At 32.3% G+C, this 17,225-nt stretch overlaps 1 protein-coding gene across 1 annotated transcript in view; it reads left to right on the top strand.

Moving 5' to 3' along the window:
- LOC118738231 (octopamine receptor beta-2R) overlaps nucleotides 1-17,225 on the top strand; it is a 39,558-nt gene that overhangs the window by 7,550 nt on the left and 14,783 nt on the right. The window contains 1 exon segment of the mRNA XM_036469156.1: nucleotides 8,477-8,575. Within this exon segment, the coding sequence (XP_036325049.1) occupies nucleotides 8,477-8,575 (99 nt within the window).

Below are 17,225 nucleotides of genomic sequence, written 5' to 3'. Positions count from 1 at the left end.
AAGTGTGTCGCTATTGCAGCAATGTCAGTGACTACGGTGAAACCGTCAACGACCCAATTAAAACTCATTTAAATCATGACTATCTACTTACATACATACACAAATAGTATGTACTTGCCTTGATAAATTCTTCTTCTTCTTCTGCTTCAGTTCTTGGCAGGTAAATTTATTATGAAAGGAACTGTACCGGCGCTGACAGCAATCAAAGGCATTTTTGCTAGACTTCATGTGCCATTACCAAAAACTTTTACCTTTCTTGTATGCGCTTTCTTACGGTTGATCGCTCTACGAAAGGCAATATGCCACCAACTGCCGTTGTCATCGAAGGGAGGATGTTGCCTGCCCATTGCCGCCCCATTCCATTTCATTTCGTTCACAATCACCGTCGTGGTGTCGCCAGGTGATAAATTCGCTTGTTAAAATGAGCGAATGTGTTGTTGTACAGGTGGTAGTGCCAGTAAGTCTGACATATTTACATGTATGTATACTTGAAATATGTGATTAAGAAAGTATTTCACCGTCCATTGCGCCACGATCCCTCCAACATTCCAGTTAGCTTTAGTATTTTTTACCCTTGCCAAAGACATGGCACTTTTCACTTTTTCGTTTGCTCATTTTTCAATGTTTTTTTTTTCTTTATTTTAGTTAAAAAATTTTATGCGAATTTCGCTCGTTTCGCGAAGCGCTGCTGTAGATTATATAATGAGCTGCACGACCACGCTCAAGTGACTATGTACAAACAGAGAATATGCACGGGTTGGCGGGTAATAAGTGAAATGAAAACGAATGGGGCGAAGAGACTGTGATGGTGTGTTAATATAATTGTACATGCATATGTATGTATGGGTGCATTTTTAATATGTAGGTAGAAAAATGCAGTACAAGTTTCCTTTACTCGAAAAGTTTGGCAAATGAAATGATTATGACATTGTTGGGAAATTGGCAAAAAAAAAACGAAAGAAAGGAAACAGCAGATAGGGAATAACTAGGGACGATGAAGCAGGGTTATACATAGAAACTCGCAGCAAAACTTACTTGTAGTTGAAAATGGCGCTGAAATTGCGGTGGCATAATGAATATAGTCATAAAAATACTTTAGTGCAAGACAAATATCTCATAGGTACAATTGGCATAGTGATTGCAAATTGCAAACGAGTTGGAAACGGACCTGTTAAATAATGATTAATAATCATAATGATTATTAATTAAAGCATGTTCTTGTTGGGCAACCATTTAATGACTAAATACGATTATTTGCACCTTTTTAATGTTTAATAATTAATGACTTTCAAACAAAAATTTAATTAATTAATTAATTAATTTTGATTACGTAATTATTTCGTTATTTATGATTATTTCCAATTATTTTTGAAATTTTTTAATTACCCGATTAATATAATTATTTAATTATTTCTGATTGCAAGATTAATACAATTATTTGATTATTTTGAATTGTTTTGGATTCTTTTAATTATATGTTAAATATAATTGTTTGATTACTTTTGGTTTATTTCAACTTACGAATAATATATTGTACAATGTTCGGGAATGTAATTTCTGTGGTTAATGCTGTAGTGTGAATGATATATAAGAAATTAGCAAATTAAAAGTTCTTGTTAAACACCGCACAGTGTAGATATTGACAAAATGTAATATGTTGAATACAAAAACATCTAGCGAAATAACAGCATTTGAAAGCCTTTTAGATAGAAAATCGAGCAAAAATAATTTCGTTGGATAAAAAAAAAAAGTTCCTTCACCTTTCAAATCACCTTCAAATTAGGGGGTTCTCAATTTGTTTTAATTTTTTTTTTTAACTGAAAACAGTATGAGGTGAACTCTTTGAAAAGTTTTAAACAGATATTTTTGTTGTTCTTGCATCAAGGAATCCTTTTCAGTGGTAGCAGGAACCGAAAAAGGCATTTTGTATATTATATTAAGTTCATTGTATGCTTTTTTTAAGTCAAAATAAAGACAAAAAATTTTAATATACATACATCGCTATGTCTATATGGAAGATCTGCTTCAATGTGTTCTCTACAAAATTCTTTCTAGAAGTATTAATAAATAGCAAAAACAGTTCACATTAAAAATGCTTATGAGAAATCATTTCTTACTTGTAAACTACAGTACAAGTATTTACTCGTACAGTGAATTTGGTCTCAGTTATTTAAGACTAACTTATAAAAATTTGCTTGCCAAACACAGCTGCATCTATTTGGAAAAACAATTAAAAATAATTATATAATTAGAAATAGTCAAATACCTGCAGATAGTCAAATATTCAAAAACAATAAAATGATTAAAAACAATCAAATAATTAAAAATAATCAAACAATTAAAAATAAAGAAATACTTAAAAAAAAGACAATCTGATTATTTCTAATTGTTTGAAATTTTTAATGGAAATTAATAATTAAAATTAATAATTAATTATTAATGGCTGAGTTATGTAAGAAAATTAAAGTAATCATTAAAATAAGAAAATGAAAAAAAAATAATGATTACTAATCGTAATGGAAATTTAACACATTATGTATCGGCGTCAAAAAAAACTGTCTGTGTAAAAATCTTACGGGTTTAAGTAGTTAAAAAGGGCCTTGTTTTTCTCAGTTTCCAAAATCTGCGTCATACCCGAATCGTCAGTCTTTTGAATGGGAGCTTTACTCAGGTTCACTTAACATTACTTTTAAGTAGTATCTAGCGCGCTGGAGTATTTTAATATGACTACTTGATTTTTTGTAAATATGTCCCAGACATACTAAACGAAATAAAATATGGCCATGAAACCGAGAGACAAAATAATTCGATGACAAAAATTTTGAAAATATTTATTAAAAATTTTCGAATCATTAACAATTTTTTCAGAGAAAAGTTATGTATGTTATTAATCAAAATAAATATTTTTCTGCCAAAACCGCATTTGTTTTGAAAAGTCATGAATGAAAAGAAAATATGTACATGAATAACCACATACATACATACGTTTATTTTTTTTTCATTCAGTTATTTTTAGAGAACGACAAAGTAGATAGCTGTCGGCGAAGTGTTGAAATGTGAAATATTATTTAAATTAATTTTTTGTTTTATTTATATAAGCAAGTTTTAATTTATTTATAACGTCGTTTTTCATGTTCTATTTATTTTGACACACACGCTTATGTACATATGCGCACATACATATGAAAATTCAATTTATTTCTTACTCTAAGCTCCATGTCTCGTCCGCCTACATGGCGTATGAGCAACATCAATGCAAGCAACAAATTATTTCTCTTTTGTACGTACATTCTATGTATAAACCTACTATAGTATACTATTCAATTAACCAACACTTTTGAGTGAAAATTCAATTTTTTTATTTTCATTTCTCCTTGCACGAATACAAATTTCGGTTGATTTACTTGCTTCTTTGATTCTGCCACACATCATTAAACTGTGGCAAAAGGTATTGCAAATTATCGCTGATGTTTTAAATAAATTCTCTTAAAATAAGATAAATGCATTCGCGAGTATTAAAACAAATTTAAACATTTTTTCTAGCCAGCGGACCCCTTACTATTGAAGAACATCGAAAATAAGGAGATCTGGTTTTTTAAATCGGCTAATATTTAACCGCGCGCCGTTGCATTGAAGTTTTCCATACATATACTTTGAACTATATTTTTTCATGGAATTGTTCAAATTTTATGGTCAAAAAATAATATTTTTCCTCATAAATCTTTAAAACATAAAACTGTCATGCATGTGTATTTTATTTTTTGAAACCTTCTGAAGTTACTTATTCTTAGATTATCAAAAAATATTTATTTTAAACTTCAAAGCCGTGCCTCCGGATCACCGTATTTTCGATATTAATGTCTTTAAAGATGTAATTTTTTATCAATGTCAAGTAAATTCGATTTCTTGTATTCAAAACATTTAGAAGTTTTAGAAAAAATTCTAAAACGCCATGGCAAATATTCGAGTGTACTTCTTGTCCTTCCTTTGTAAGCAAAATGAAAAATGATAATATTTCTCAGCGTACATACAGTTGCTGCCAGTCAAAAGAAGCAGCTCAACGAAAGAAAGTATTTTGTTAATAATCGTAAAGTTTTTCGTGTCAAACAATTTTTGTAATTTTGTTTTTTTTTTGTATTCATAGTTGAATAAAATTCCAGGCTTTGTACAAAAACTGGGAAAACTCAATAAAATTTCCATTAATTTTCATGAAAATTTCCAGCTTGTTTATTAGACTTTTTTGAAATAATTGGAATGTTAGTGAAATAAGTTTGAAGTTTCTTCAAGTTACCATTAATATTTGAAATTTTTTTGTGTCGGAGACAGTTCACATAAAAAAATAAAATCAAAAATCTACGGTAATTTGTATTTAGCTACTTCAAACTTTCATCATATTCTGCTTAAACTCAAAGGGCTACAAAATTGTATACCCAAAATATTTCTAAAGAATTTAATCAAAAACCTGGAAATTTTCATGAAACCTAATGAAAATTTCATCGAATTTTCCTAGTTTTGTACAAATGTACATGCATGCATATATATATTCACATGTACATACGTTTTCAAAAGTTTCCAACTGAAAGATCAATGAGTTAACACTCAAAGAGTTGGAAAATTATGCATGAAAATTGATTAAGCACTAATGGGGGCATTTAAGCTGTAACAAACACAACGGTATAGAGAAGAGTTTGTAAAATGAAAAAGAGATATTCAAGATGAAATTTCATAGTATTTAACTACAATTGAAATGCTGCAAAAATTGCCTGAGCTAGTTAGTAGAGTAAAACAAGAGAGAATAGAATAAATTCAGCCTTATCATGAATTTCATTTTCACTTTTCAATTTTGGTTTCCATGTATTTACTATGGGGGATTTAAAATTTTCGGGTGAATTTTTTTTTTGGGCCACACTCAGGATAAGGCAGCGAAATGGATCGGTGATAAAAAGTTGGCTTACAAAAAGCGAAAGACCTACTTTAGTAAAAAAGCTTAGTAAAAAATTATAGAGAAAAGGATATAGATAGAGACCCAGACCCTCAACTTGGGAACTATTTTGGGATTTTAAAGATTTTCGTAAATCTCTGGACTTATCGATATAACAGTCGATAGTTTTATTGATTTTGTTATCGAAGTTTTTATCGATATTGTTATCGATTTTGGTATCGATATTTTCGGAACTTGTGGATATAATAATTGATATTTTTATCGACTTTGTTATCGATTTTTTAATCGATATTTTTAACGGTTTTGTTTGCGATATTGTTATTATTTTTGTTATCGATTTTGATATAGATTTTGTTAACAATTATTTATCAAATTATTATCGATTGTGTTATCGATGTATATATCGATTTTGTTATCGATGTTTTAAGAAATTTTGTTATCGATTTTGTTATCCATATTTTTAATTATTTTGTTATCAATTTTGTTATAGCTATTTATCGATTTTGTTATCGATATTGTTATCAATTATTTATCGATTTTATTATCGAATTTGTTATTAGTGTTTCTATCAAATTTGTCAGCGATATGTTTTATCGATATTGTTATTGATTTTTTATTGATTATTTATCGATTTTGATGACAGTTGTTTATCGATTTTCTTATCGACTATTTATCGATTTTATTATCGATATTTTTGTAGACAATTTGTATAGATTTTCTAATAGATTTTTGTTATCGATATTTTAATGGATTTTCTGATCGACTTTGCTACCAATAAGATTATCGATTTTGCTATCAAAATTTTTGTCCAATTTGTCATCGATTTTGTTATCGATATTTTCGTCGGTTTAATTATCAATATTTTGTCGGATGTTACTATCGATTTTGTTATCGATAGAATATAAAGATAAAGATGAAGATAAAGGAAAACAGAATACCAAAAATGTTATTAGAACGAACACGGGTAAAGATAGGGGTCTAGATAGAAAAAAAGAAAAAAATTTAACTTTAAGCAAAAGCAGATAGAAAAAAGAGAAAAAATATAACTTTAAGCAAAAGCTACAGGTGTATGTACATACGTACATTTTGCCATGCAAAAATTACTTTCAGCGTTTTCCTAATTATCAAGGTATTTAAAAAACTGATATTTCATGCCATGACTTCATGAAGAATCGCCACCTTGATGCCTTTAAACCAGACAGGGTTTTATCAGGCCCGAGTAGTGATTCAGCTACTACAAAACTATATCAGAATTTAAGCTTTCTATATCGATATCGTATTCGCAATATTAATTGAGTTTCTCGACAGTTTTTGCTTTTGCAAAATTGGAAAAAGCCGAAAAGACCAAAAGGTAGAAGCTATGGCTATTCCCGAAATTAGTTATAAAAACATATATCTAGTCTTCAGTGCGATTGTGCTGACTTGGGCATTCGTACAAACTATTTGCGATAATTATCAGTATACATGAGCGAAAAATGAAAGCAAGCGCGCCCACGAATACAATGGAATGACCAAGTGGAGAAGTACTTTTTCTGTATTCGGAAAGAGCGACAAAGAAAGTCAAATGGGGCAGTGGTATTTGGTCTCTGCTGGTAGAAGTTGGTACACATTGGATAATTTATACTCATTTAGGATAAATGAAAGCGAAAAATGGTGCTACCAAAGCAGCTGGATTTTCGCCTCAGGGATTTTTAATGTCAAAATGATGAATTTGTTGTAATTATTATGTCACTTTGCGTAAAATTTTTTAGTGGCATTTTTGTTTTTGAACTTCTGCTGTCACCTTATTATATGAATTCACCTAGGAATAAATTGTATTGTATAATTTTTTGTTCAGGAAAAAGGTAAAATATTACTATTCATAGATACACAGATTAAATAATACAAAATGTTATCTCTTAGGACAATAGTGTAGGGTTGCCACTTATTTTCGATTCTACACAATTTATCTAAAGCATAGCAGTAAGGACATCCAATGAAAGGTATTGTTGAGAACTGTGGTTAGAAAGTATTTACCATCAGGGTTGCCACGTTTCTATGTAATACAAACTTTTATTTTGTCAATTTCAATCAATATTTTTTTTTTATGTATACACAGTATATATACGATCAAAAGATATGTACCATCAAAAGATATGTACCATCCATTCCAGAGTATTTCGCTATAGGGCTGCCACATAAATTTTATAGCAAGAATTTGCTCAATAGATATGGAAATACTTTTTTTTTTGTTTATTTCCAAAGTATTTTTTTTAAGCTATCCAAATCATGAAAACTACATGCACTTCGGGCAAAGCTCTGTCAACCTGGTACTAAAACAATAATACATTCAACAAAAACGCATAAATATGTAATACATACAAGTGGACCCGAATGGTGGCATCAGTGATCGAATGAAATACGATTCGAATCGAACGAAACAAAATGACAGCTGTTTTCTCTAAAATATATTTTGAACTGAAAACAGCTAACTCGCTACCAAAGGCTGTAAAGAAAATTTCGAACCGAATTTGATTCGATCACGGATGCCTTGATTCTGGCCCCATTTTACATTAAAACAAACAATTACTCTGCACTTAAAAATTCTTTGAAGTTTTGAAATGTTTTAAGTTTGCACACCATTCGTTTGGCAGTCTCCCACAAAGAAAAAGTATTGACAACGAAAAGTATTTCCATAAATAGTTGATAGAGATACAATTTCACTTTTAAATTGGTTATGGTCAGTGTTAACTTTTCGTAATTATTTTAGTTATAATCCATGTTAAAATATGTATGCTTTCTTTCGAGAAAATATTGATCGATTTTTAGTCTTTGTTGGCAAAAATGGTAGAAAATAAAATACAGCTAAAAAATACGTACATCTACCAAGAAAGTGGTAAAGTCCGTGCACTATACTAGAGTACTACATAAAAAACAAACCACTTCCACCACTTCCATTTTAAAATTAGTGAGATTTAAAAAGGAGCAATTTTTATAGTTAAAGAAACACTGAACTAAATTTTGATGAAAAATCGTTTAGGCATTTCTGCGCAGCCATGATTCTTATGCTGAGTTTTCACTATGCATTAAATGACAAAATTTTTAATAACAATATTGGGCATTAGAAAATACAAGTACCAATATGTACATATAAAGAGTCATTATATCTTTTTCCGCATGGAATTTTTTAAAGGAAATACCGTTTTGCCATTGTAATGCCTTGTGGTAATTCAGCATTACCGAAAATATACCAGATTGGTAAAAAAATGTAACCTATATATGTTGCTGTGATGGCAGATACTTAATTTGATATTATATAAAAAAGCACATATTTATACCCTCAGGACTACTGCCCCGGCACTTTCATAATTACTCGCAATCCGACCCCAAATGTGCCCTCGGAAATTTAGAGCAACCTTTAAGAAACATCTTTCATTTGCAATATAAATTTATACCTAGGTACTTGTCCTAAAAAATTTTTCATTTACACCCATTAGTTATTTGTTTTGACTATCATAAATTGTAATTCATTTTCTGGTTTACTTTGCCTTTCAGCTGGAATTTCGGCACGTTTGTTTGCGATTTGTGGAACAGTTTGGATGTATACTTCTCAACCGCGAGCATTTTGCATTTGTGCTGCATATCCGTGGATAGGTGAGTACTTGCATACCTAAAATATATAAAAAATGCACTGAATACTTGTATTATTTACATTGCCACCACATATACAAATATTCAGTCCAAGTTAGGAATCATATTATAGTCTGAAGCATGATAAAAATATAGTAAGGTAGAACCGCTGAGAGTCACTTTTAAAATACTTGGCGTTTCCAAACAATTTAATTTTTAAATTTACTCACAAACTCACACACATCATTTTCATTTTCAATCTCAAGCAACAACAATTTCGAACAATTTCAATTTTTTATTTTCCCTTTAATGTGATTTTAAAATTTTTGCAAACTTCAAAAAAAAATCATGGCCGACAAATTGAGAGAACGGTTCTACCTTGTTATGTTTTCATCATGGTCTGAAGTATGACACGGCATACACGGTGCGTCTGACTCGCGAGTCGGTTTGGATGTGTTCGTGAGATTAAATATGTGTTACACCGACATGACTCTGGCCGGACTCTGAGGTATTCAACTGTGTGTAGTCGAAAGGCGAGTCAGCTCGTACATAAATGACTACCGTCTATGGTGCCTATTTTAAATCTGTTAATATTAATAAACTTTTACTTCTACGTGAACTTTGTTACTTTTTTTTCAACTCAGAATTTATGACATCAAAAGAGTCCGAAATGAGTCAGTCAACCAGACCGGTCTTAGAATCATTTTCATGTCGAAAGAAATACTCATTTTAGACTTATAAATTCTGAGCACTCCGAATATTATTTAAGGGGATGTATGTAGCTTATTGCGACTATTTGACAAACCATAAATTGGACAGCCATAACTTTAACTACTCACCTCATTGAAACTTTCGTCTTAACGTTTGCCCCACATATTCGCTGTTTAGTTCCAACTATTTCGAGCATCTCGAAGGATGTCCGGCTTGCGGTTTCAACTTTTGTTGTAACCACTACAAACTGTCATTGCCAAAACCACATAGGCAGTTCCATATTCGCAAGAGAATAGAATTTCTGCATTAATCAACAAAATATCTCAGTAGGCGCGCATGGACTGCATATGCGCTTACACATACATATATTCCTGTTTGGCCTCTCCTCTCCTCCGATTTGTTGCGTGCGCCTTGATGTTGTCCTACAAAGGGGAAGGACCTACAATTTTACGCCAACTTCGAACGGCGATTGTAATTTTATGAGAAGCTTTTTTTCATGACAGAAATACCGCTGTTAAGAAATAACCTTTTTTCAAAATTTTTTGCGATGTTTCTTTGACCATGGCTTAAGCCCAGGCACTGCGGAGTGGAAGCGCGCACTGCTTACCCCTACACCACAGCGGCATATATTAGAATATGTGTATATATACAAACACATGTATATGTATACCTACATATGTATGTATGTACGTACATTAAGGTGGTCAAAAAAAAATTGCCAGATACCGGGGCACCTTCCCAAATTTATCCTCTTGCCGAATGAGGTGCTGGCAGCAAACTATACTTTTTTAAGTATAAATTTAGACGATGCTCATGAAACGTTTATATTTTACTCTAGAAGTATATTGTACACATTTCAGCCAAACGATTGGTTAAGCAACCTAAGAATATTTAGAATATTTCAAATTTGAAAAATATTACAAGCTCAGTTGTCTTGTCAACAGTGGCTCTTTAAAAAGAAATCACCAATACTTTTGCAAAAGGAATTCAGAAACGCATTTCGAGGTCATTGAGCATCCAGTATTGGTTACAGTAACTGAAAGGTGTTATAGATGTTACAGATATCAAAAGGGTAAAACTGATGGGGTGCCCGTTTTCTACGATGGCATTTTTTCCCCATACAAAACCTAGACCATTCTAACACAGATGTGTATTTGAGTGGCCATATCCTGCGAAAATCTTTGGACCACGTGGTCCATTTTTGGCATATTGGAGTACTTACAAAATACTGCTATGAAATGCAATAGCGGACCAACTCGGGTCTCTACACCAGTACCCGATTATTGGGCTATGTACTCCATGGATTAACCCCATGGAGAAGTGTTATGCTAATCTGTATTACAGAGCTGGAGTTCAGGTTTCAGGTAATTTTGCTGTACATCTCTATCTGAACTTTTGCGAATCATTTCACTCTATTCCTGTATTATATTTGACAATGCTCAAAGTCGCCACCATCACCTACTAATATGTTCAAATGTGCACTCACATAGTGATTGGTGAAAGCTGATTAGCACACCTAATCAGCGGCGCTGTGTCATTTAGTGTGTATTTTATGTGTACTACAGATGCTTTAGCTGTTGTTGTGCCTAATTTTGATAATATACTTTTACGATTACCATAATATTGTAAGCCATTACAATATTTAAGTAGCCCTTCAAGGATAATGTCCTTATGTTTGTAAGTGAAGCAAAAGACAGTTTTGTTAGATATCACTTTTTTGTTTTCAATTATCCATCAATTTGATTCATGGCAGTTTATAAACCAACCACTTTTATATCATCGATGGGCACGCATTAGCTCGTATCCGCCAAATGCAATAAGTTTCTTCGTTTTTTGTGAAGTATTCGGACTAACTTATACGAGGTATTGCATTTTTCGGATACGAGGTACGATATAACATACATTTTTCGATAACAGATAGGATTATACCTCAACCTTTTTCTATTAGCTTCATACCACTGAGCCATAGTCGGTGGTGGCAACAGGCTATACCGCAGGAGAGCATGTTAAATAGGGTAAAAATTCTACCGTTTCATCACCGCCTACAACTTGAAAAAGGCATGATTAAACCGGCAGACTTTTCCTTTCAGTTACGTATTAGTCTACAGGAACATCTTTTGAAATTCGTGATTCTCTGTTGCATTTCAAGTTGGACATTTTGGATGGTAGTACCCGAGTAAGCAAAGTTCTCTTATCTTCAAAATTAAAGTGGTTAAGTGTGACTTAGTTGGGCGACTGTTCCTTACGTTCACTTTCAGATCAGTACGCTTTACTTCAGAATAAAAATCGAGGAAAGCTCTGCTCACACAACTGCTGTCATCAACAAAGTATGTAGCCGCATCAAGGTCCCAAGTCGCTCGCCGGAAGTACTTTGGGCAAAGACAAAGAAACGTTGCTGGAAATATACAAGACAATTGACCGACCGGTTCTCAATTATGCTGCACCTGTTTGGTCCCCAGAAACTAGTTGGACGCAGTGGAGGCGGCTACTGACGTGTTGCCGCACTCCGGACAGCGACAGGATGCTGCCTTCTGATGTTGCCTGAGCACCACCTGCATAACGGGAGCATAACGAAATTCTCAGTGGGAGTGTCACAGACGTGAAAATCCCCTTGCTCGAGAAGGAGCGTCCGCATCATGCATTCACGAAGCACTTGGCCCGATGATGAGTGTCCGGTATATGGAGACTGCCCACACCAACCCAACCACCTCTTCACGTCCCTGCTCAATCCCACCCAACTAACACGCCTCTACTTTTGGTCCGACCCCGACGAAATAGATCACTTCTTGGGCCTATCATTAATTGAGCTTAAATACAGCGATTGACGAACAAACCGATTCAGGCGGGATTCATTAGTCATAATTCATTGGTCACATACTGCAAACCGCCGAATGTCTAACAATATTTTCTCACATTATTTTTGTTCTATTTTCGCATTGCACCCGGGAGACAATTCTCTTGCCATGAAATTGTGAAGTGGAAATGAAAATTTAAATTGTCCATTTCATTAACATCCATAAAAGAATTATTTGGTAAATTATTTTGAGTTTAAGACTCACAGCCACAAAACTTTATGAAAAAGTATTCACAGTTAAAATTTCGTGAAATTAAGAAATTTGATATATTTTATACTAAATACAAAATAAAATTAAAAGTAATTGCAAATAGAAACAATTTGATTCACCTACACTAAGAAACAATAGTACTAAATCTCTTAACCAAATTTGGCAAGAGTGTTAAGCCCTTAAATTTCTCAGTTCTTATTCTCAAAATAATTTCTTTTCAAGCGGTTTTTTCAATCAATTTGCAACGCTTGCTCACGGAGAGATTTCTCAAGCAAAGATTTAATTAGGTATGAACATATATATGTATACCAAATTAAACTAACCGCTAGGTGATGCCCAGCAGAGGTGCACGCAGTCAACACGCGGGGACCTGCGAGCTCGCTAAAATATTATGCTTCCATGCTAATACGAGCAACTTACCCATATGAGTTGGTTTGAGCATCACTAAACTAACCAATTGTCCACATACATACATATGTACCTACCTACATACATACACACATAGAAAAGGTGAGAGGAACATTCCAATATGTATCAGGTGAAATTGAAACCTTGTCAAAAATCACCTATAGATCAAATTTAAATTTCGCTTGTCAAAAATCTGTCAAAAAACTTTAATCTTATTATTAGCATACATGAAAATGTACATAAGCATATATATATACAGTATCGGCCATATCTATAGCACGCCATTTCAAAGTGATATTGTGTGCCACTCAGGGGCGCACCCAGGAATATATTTTAGGGGGGGTTTTATATTTCTGAAGATATATCACCGGAAAATACTGTAAATTTGCTTCAGATAATACCCTCTTTAATATACTTTTATGCACGTTTTATGTACAGTATGTAATAAATAAATAAACGTTTTAAAATTCATAAACTGCACTTTATTTACAGATTAACAGAACTCAAACGCTTTTAACCGACTTAAAAAAAAAGGGAGGTTATCATCTCGCCGGAATACATAACATTGGACCACGTGAACCGTTTTCAATAATCCTTTTTTTATTAGAAAGATAGTACCTCAAGGTTCGTCCCGTAATTTGTTTTAGAGATCCGATGATTGGATCATGAAGAAATTAACGGTACCCCTAAATTTGATTATGAGAATTGAAGTCGGTTGTGTTCTTTCCTTAAAAACTACTTGCTTAATAAAAAGTTCTATAAACTCAAGATGCGCTCAACTTTCAAAAGTACCTAATAAAAAATTTTAAAAAAGATCAGTAAAAATAAATTTATTGATTCCATGAATTTTTGCACTTCTATGTTCATTTTTTCGATTTCTGATTTTCGATAGAGAAGGTGATTTTTCACGATTGCTAAATTTTTTTAATATTTCAAATACCGAAAAAATTAACTGAACTCTCAAGAAAAACGAAAAATTCATATAAAACGACGGACGAGAAATGGAAAAGAAATTTTCTTCTACCGAAATTTCTTAAATCAGTTTGCAGCTCTCAAGAAAAAAAATGCTCGTATATTTATTCCCTCATGAAAATTTACAGCAAAATCAAAGCGCTTTTTCAAGCAACAGAAATTATAATAAATATTTCTTATAATTTCCTTGAGAGCTGGATTCAGATTGTATTTGAGGTTATTAGCTTTAGGGGGGGTTTGAACCCCAAAACCCACCTCTTGCGTGCGCTAATGGTGCCACTTATGTTTATTTATTTATTTTTAAGAATTTTCAATTAAAATTTAGTTCATTCTCGGACAAACCCCATATATACCCAAGTTCAACAATTTGTAGAATACTACAAAAAAGTGTAACAAATTTTCACCTAAATTTCAAACTTTTTTCTCGGAAGTGATAGAATTTTTTTGAGGACACAGTTTTTTAGCCCCTGCAATTTTAGTCTGATAAGGTGCAAATTTCAAGTGGCTACGAATTACCGTTAATTTTTTAGAATTCTTTTTGTCGCATTGGCTTCCATATAAGGAATAAACTCAATTTATTTGTATATGGAAGAAAACCGCAACATCCTTGGCGAAAAAAATTATAAAAAAAAATTCGGGCTATAAAACTGTGTATTCAGAAAAATTCAAACACTTCCGAGAGAAAAGTTTGAAATGTAGGTGAAAATTTGTTGCACTTTTTCGAAGTTTTCTACAAATTGTTAATCTTGGGTTTATATGAGGTTTGTTAGAGACAGAACTGTATTTTAATTGAAAATTCTCAAATATAAATAAATAAACATAAGTTGCACACAATATCACTTTGAAAGGGCGTGCCATAGATATGACCGATACTGTAGTTATATGTCGACATACATATATATGTATCTAGTCTCAAAATTCATAGTTTCCCAGTCGGACTCATCAGAGTATGAGTTTTAAATATGGAAAAAGTAATATCTATATATATATAATACGCGAAGGGATTTTTTGTTCCACATAAAAGATCTGCACCCTTCGTTCGATTTTCAAAAATGGGGTGTCAACTTGGTCCAATTGCAAACTGGTTTTATTTTTTCAAAAGGAGTTGCCACCTGATAAAAAATTGCATTCAAAAAATTTCAATCATCAATGCCATCAGATACACCATTCGTTCGATTTTCAAAAGTGATTTACCAAATCAAAAGGGCTTAGGGTGTGGATGTTAAAGAAGAAACTTTTTCGAAAAAAGTTGCCACCTGTTAAGAAATTAAGCTCAAATTATTACCAATCGAAATGGTTTAGGTGGGTTGCCTCATGTTAAAAAAAATGTAATTCAATTTTAATTAAAGGAATTTGGTAAGTGAATAACGTATCGCTATATGGGTGTCATACAAAAGAGGTTTAAGAAGGTAGTAGTTTGAAAGTATTTTGAATAGGGTTGCCACCTATCTGAAATATTAACAATGAATGTCAAATGAAAGAGCTTCAAGAAATACTTAGTTTGACAATTTAGAACATTTTTGATGTGTTTGAGGGTTGCCCCAGTTTAAAGGGCTAAACTAAAATTATTTAATAAGTTAAATGAGTTACTAACCGATGGTTATCAATGGAAATGGGTTTAAAATCCTTACGGGAGTTAACATGAATTGCTGTCTAAAAAGTGTTTATGAAAATAGAATTAACTTTTTCAATAGCTCTTAATTCATAAAACACGCTTGAATTCATTCTACGATTTTACACTGGGGTTCTTGAGCTTGATATCTTCAAAAATATTTATGTGCATACATACGTATTTGTGTTCGCTGTTTGCGCGGATGAAGGATAAATCAAATTTCATTCAACGCACACAGCTGTGCTTAGTCAAACTCGCTGAAGTGTAGCAAGTAGGTGACATCAGAACTTAAATTCTAACATCAACATACATATATTACATACATGTGTATGCATTGGAGTGAATGCAAAAGTGTACATAAATATATGTATAAGTATGTCGCAAGAACGGAAGTTGAGGGCGGCAAAAGACATACAATGCTAATTTGAAATGAAAAAAAAATATAAAAATATATATGCCCAAATACAACTGTGGTACTTGCAACATGTGTTGCACGCGCTTGAGTATGCCACGTAACAAGGCCAAAGATATATTTACGTTTGTGATTTGGGTTTGTTTGATCGCTCTTACAACATTATATCTACAAAAGGATGTAGGTTAATATACAAACAGTAGAAAGCAGAAAGTTCAAATAAGATTTTTCAGTAAACATAGAAATGCTGACAATTTAGACTACAGAGCAGCAGACTGAAATTTAAAAGATTTTTGTCACAGAAATCACAATTAAAGCATATCAAAAACACATGAATCAGTAGCTGGTTTGGGAGGCGAGAGGAGAGTCTCAAAAAAGTAGAAATATATAGTTATTTAAGTATATACGTACATATATGTTCATTAGACTGTGTCAAATTAAATGAATGCTTCGTTTCTCTCGTTCCCACATGAAAATTTCGGTGGCCGGTCACAAAAAAATTATCTAAAACTTTCAGTTAGCGCTCGCCAAAAAAAACATGAACCAGCCAAATTTTTTTTCAACTTTTTTTAATAAAAAATGAGGTATAACAAATAAAAAATATTTAAAAACTCTTTCCAATGTAGAATAACAATATGGTAACAAATGAAAGAGAAAATACTTTAGAATACAAAAAAAAAAACAAATTAAAATTGTTTATGTTCGCAAGGACGAATTGGTATTGAAAATGCCCTTTTAATTAATTTATGTTTTTTACCGCTTATATACAAAGCACCTCTGAGCATCCTATCTATATATTTGTATGTAATACCTATACCAACTTTCAGTTTTCTACTGCAACCAATACAGGGTGCTCAATAACGTTGAAATGTGCTCCTAGATCACTGTGAAATTGGCAAATACATTAGTGGTTTTTATAAAAAGCAACTGTTGCCCTGACAACTGAAGCTTGTGCGATTTTTTTAGATAATTGAAATTTGAAATGTTCTTAGGATACTTAACTTACTGATTAATATATGTACACAATACTTCTAGAGTAAAATATGAGCATCATGAGCATCCTTTAAATGTATAACTAGAAACGTAAGGTTTGGTAACAGCACGTCTTTCGGCAAGAGAAAAAATTTTGGAGGGTGCTCCACACCCTATTTTTTTTTGACCACTCTAATGTACATATTTATGTTTACTTAAAAATATTTTGTACTAAATAATTTATGCTTATGTTTACAAATAAATTGTATTTTTTTTCGTTCTCTGGTTGCACCACGCTCTCTGCGAGTCCGCGCGACATGCGGCATGAAGGCAAAAGCACCCGTGGCAGGGGCGAAAAAAATTAATATCTAGCGACTCCGTGCAAGTTTCCTTGTTATTTTTTTTTTTCTTTTAAATAATTTATTATAGAATCAGCAATGCTATTCAATGTAAACGATTAAAAAATCTGATCGAGAAGTAATAAATATTTCCATTTGTTTATAATTTTTTTTTTATTAAAAA

The sequence above is a fragment of the Rhagoletis pomonella genome, unplaced genomic scaffold (genome assembly GCF_013731165.1).
Source record: "Rhagoletis pomonella isolate Grant_MI unplaced genomic scaffold, Rhpom_1.0 Rhpom_scaffold_00004, whole genome shotgun sequence".
NCBI classification, from domain to species: Eukaryota; Metazoa; Arthropoda; class Insecta; order Diptera; family Tephritidae; genus Rhagoletis; species Rhagoletis pomonella.
The sequence above is the reverse complement of the archived record's forward strand: the minus strand, read 5'-3'. Positions and strand labels throughout refer to the sequence as shown.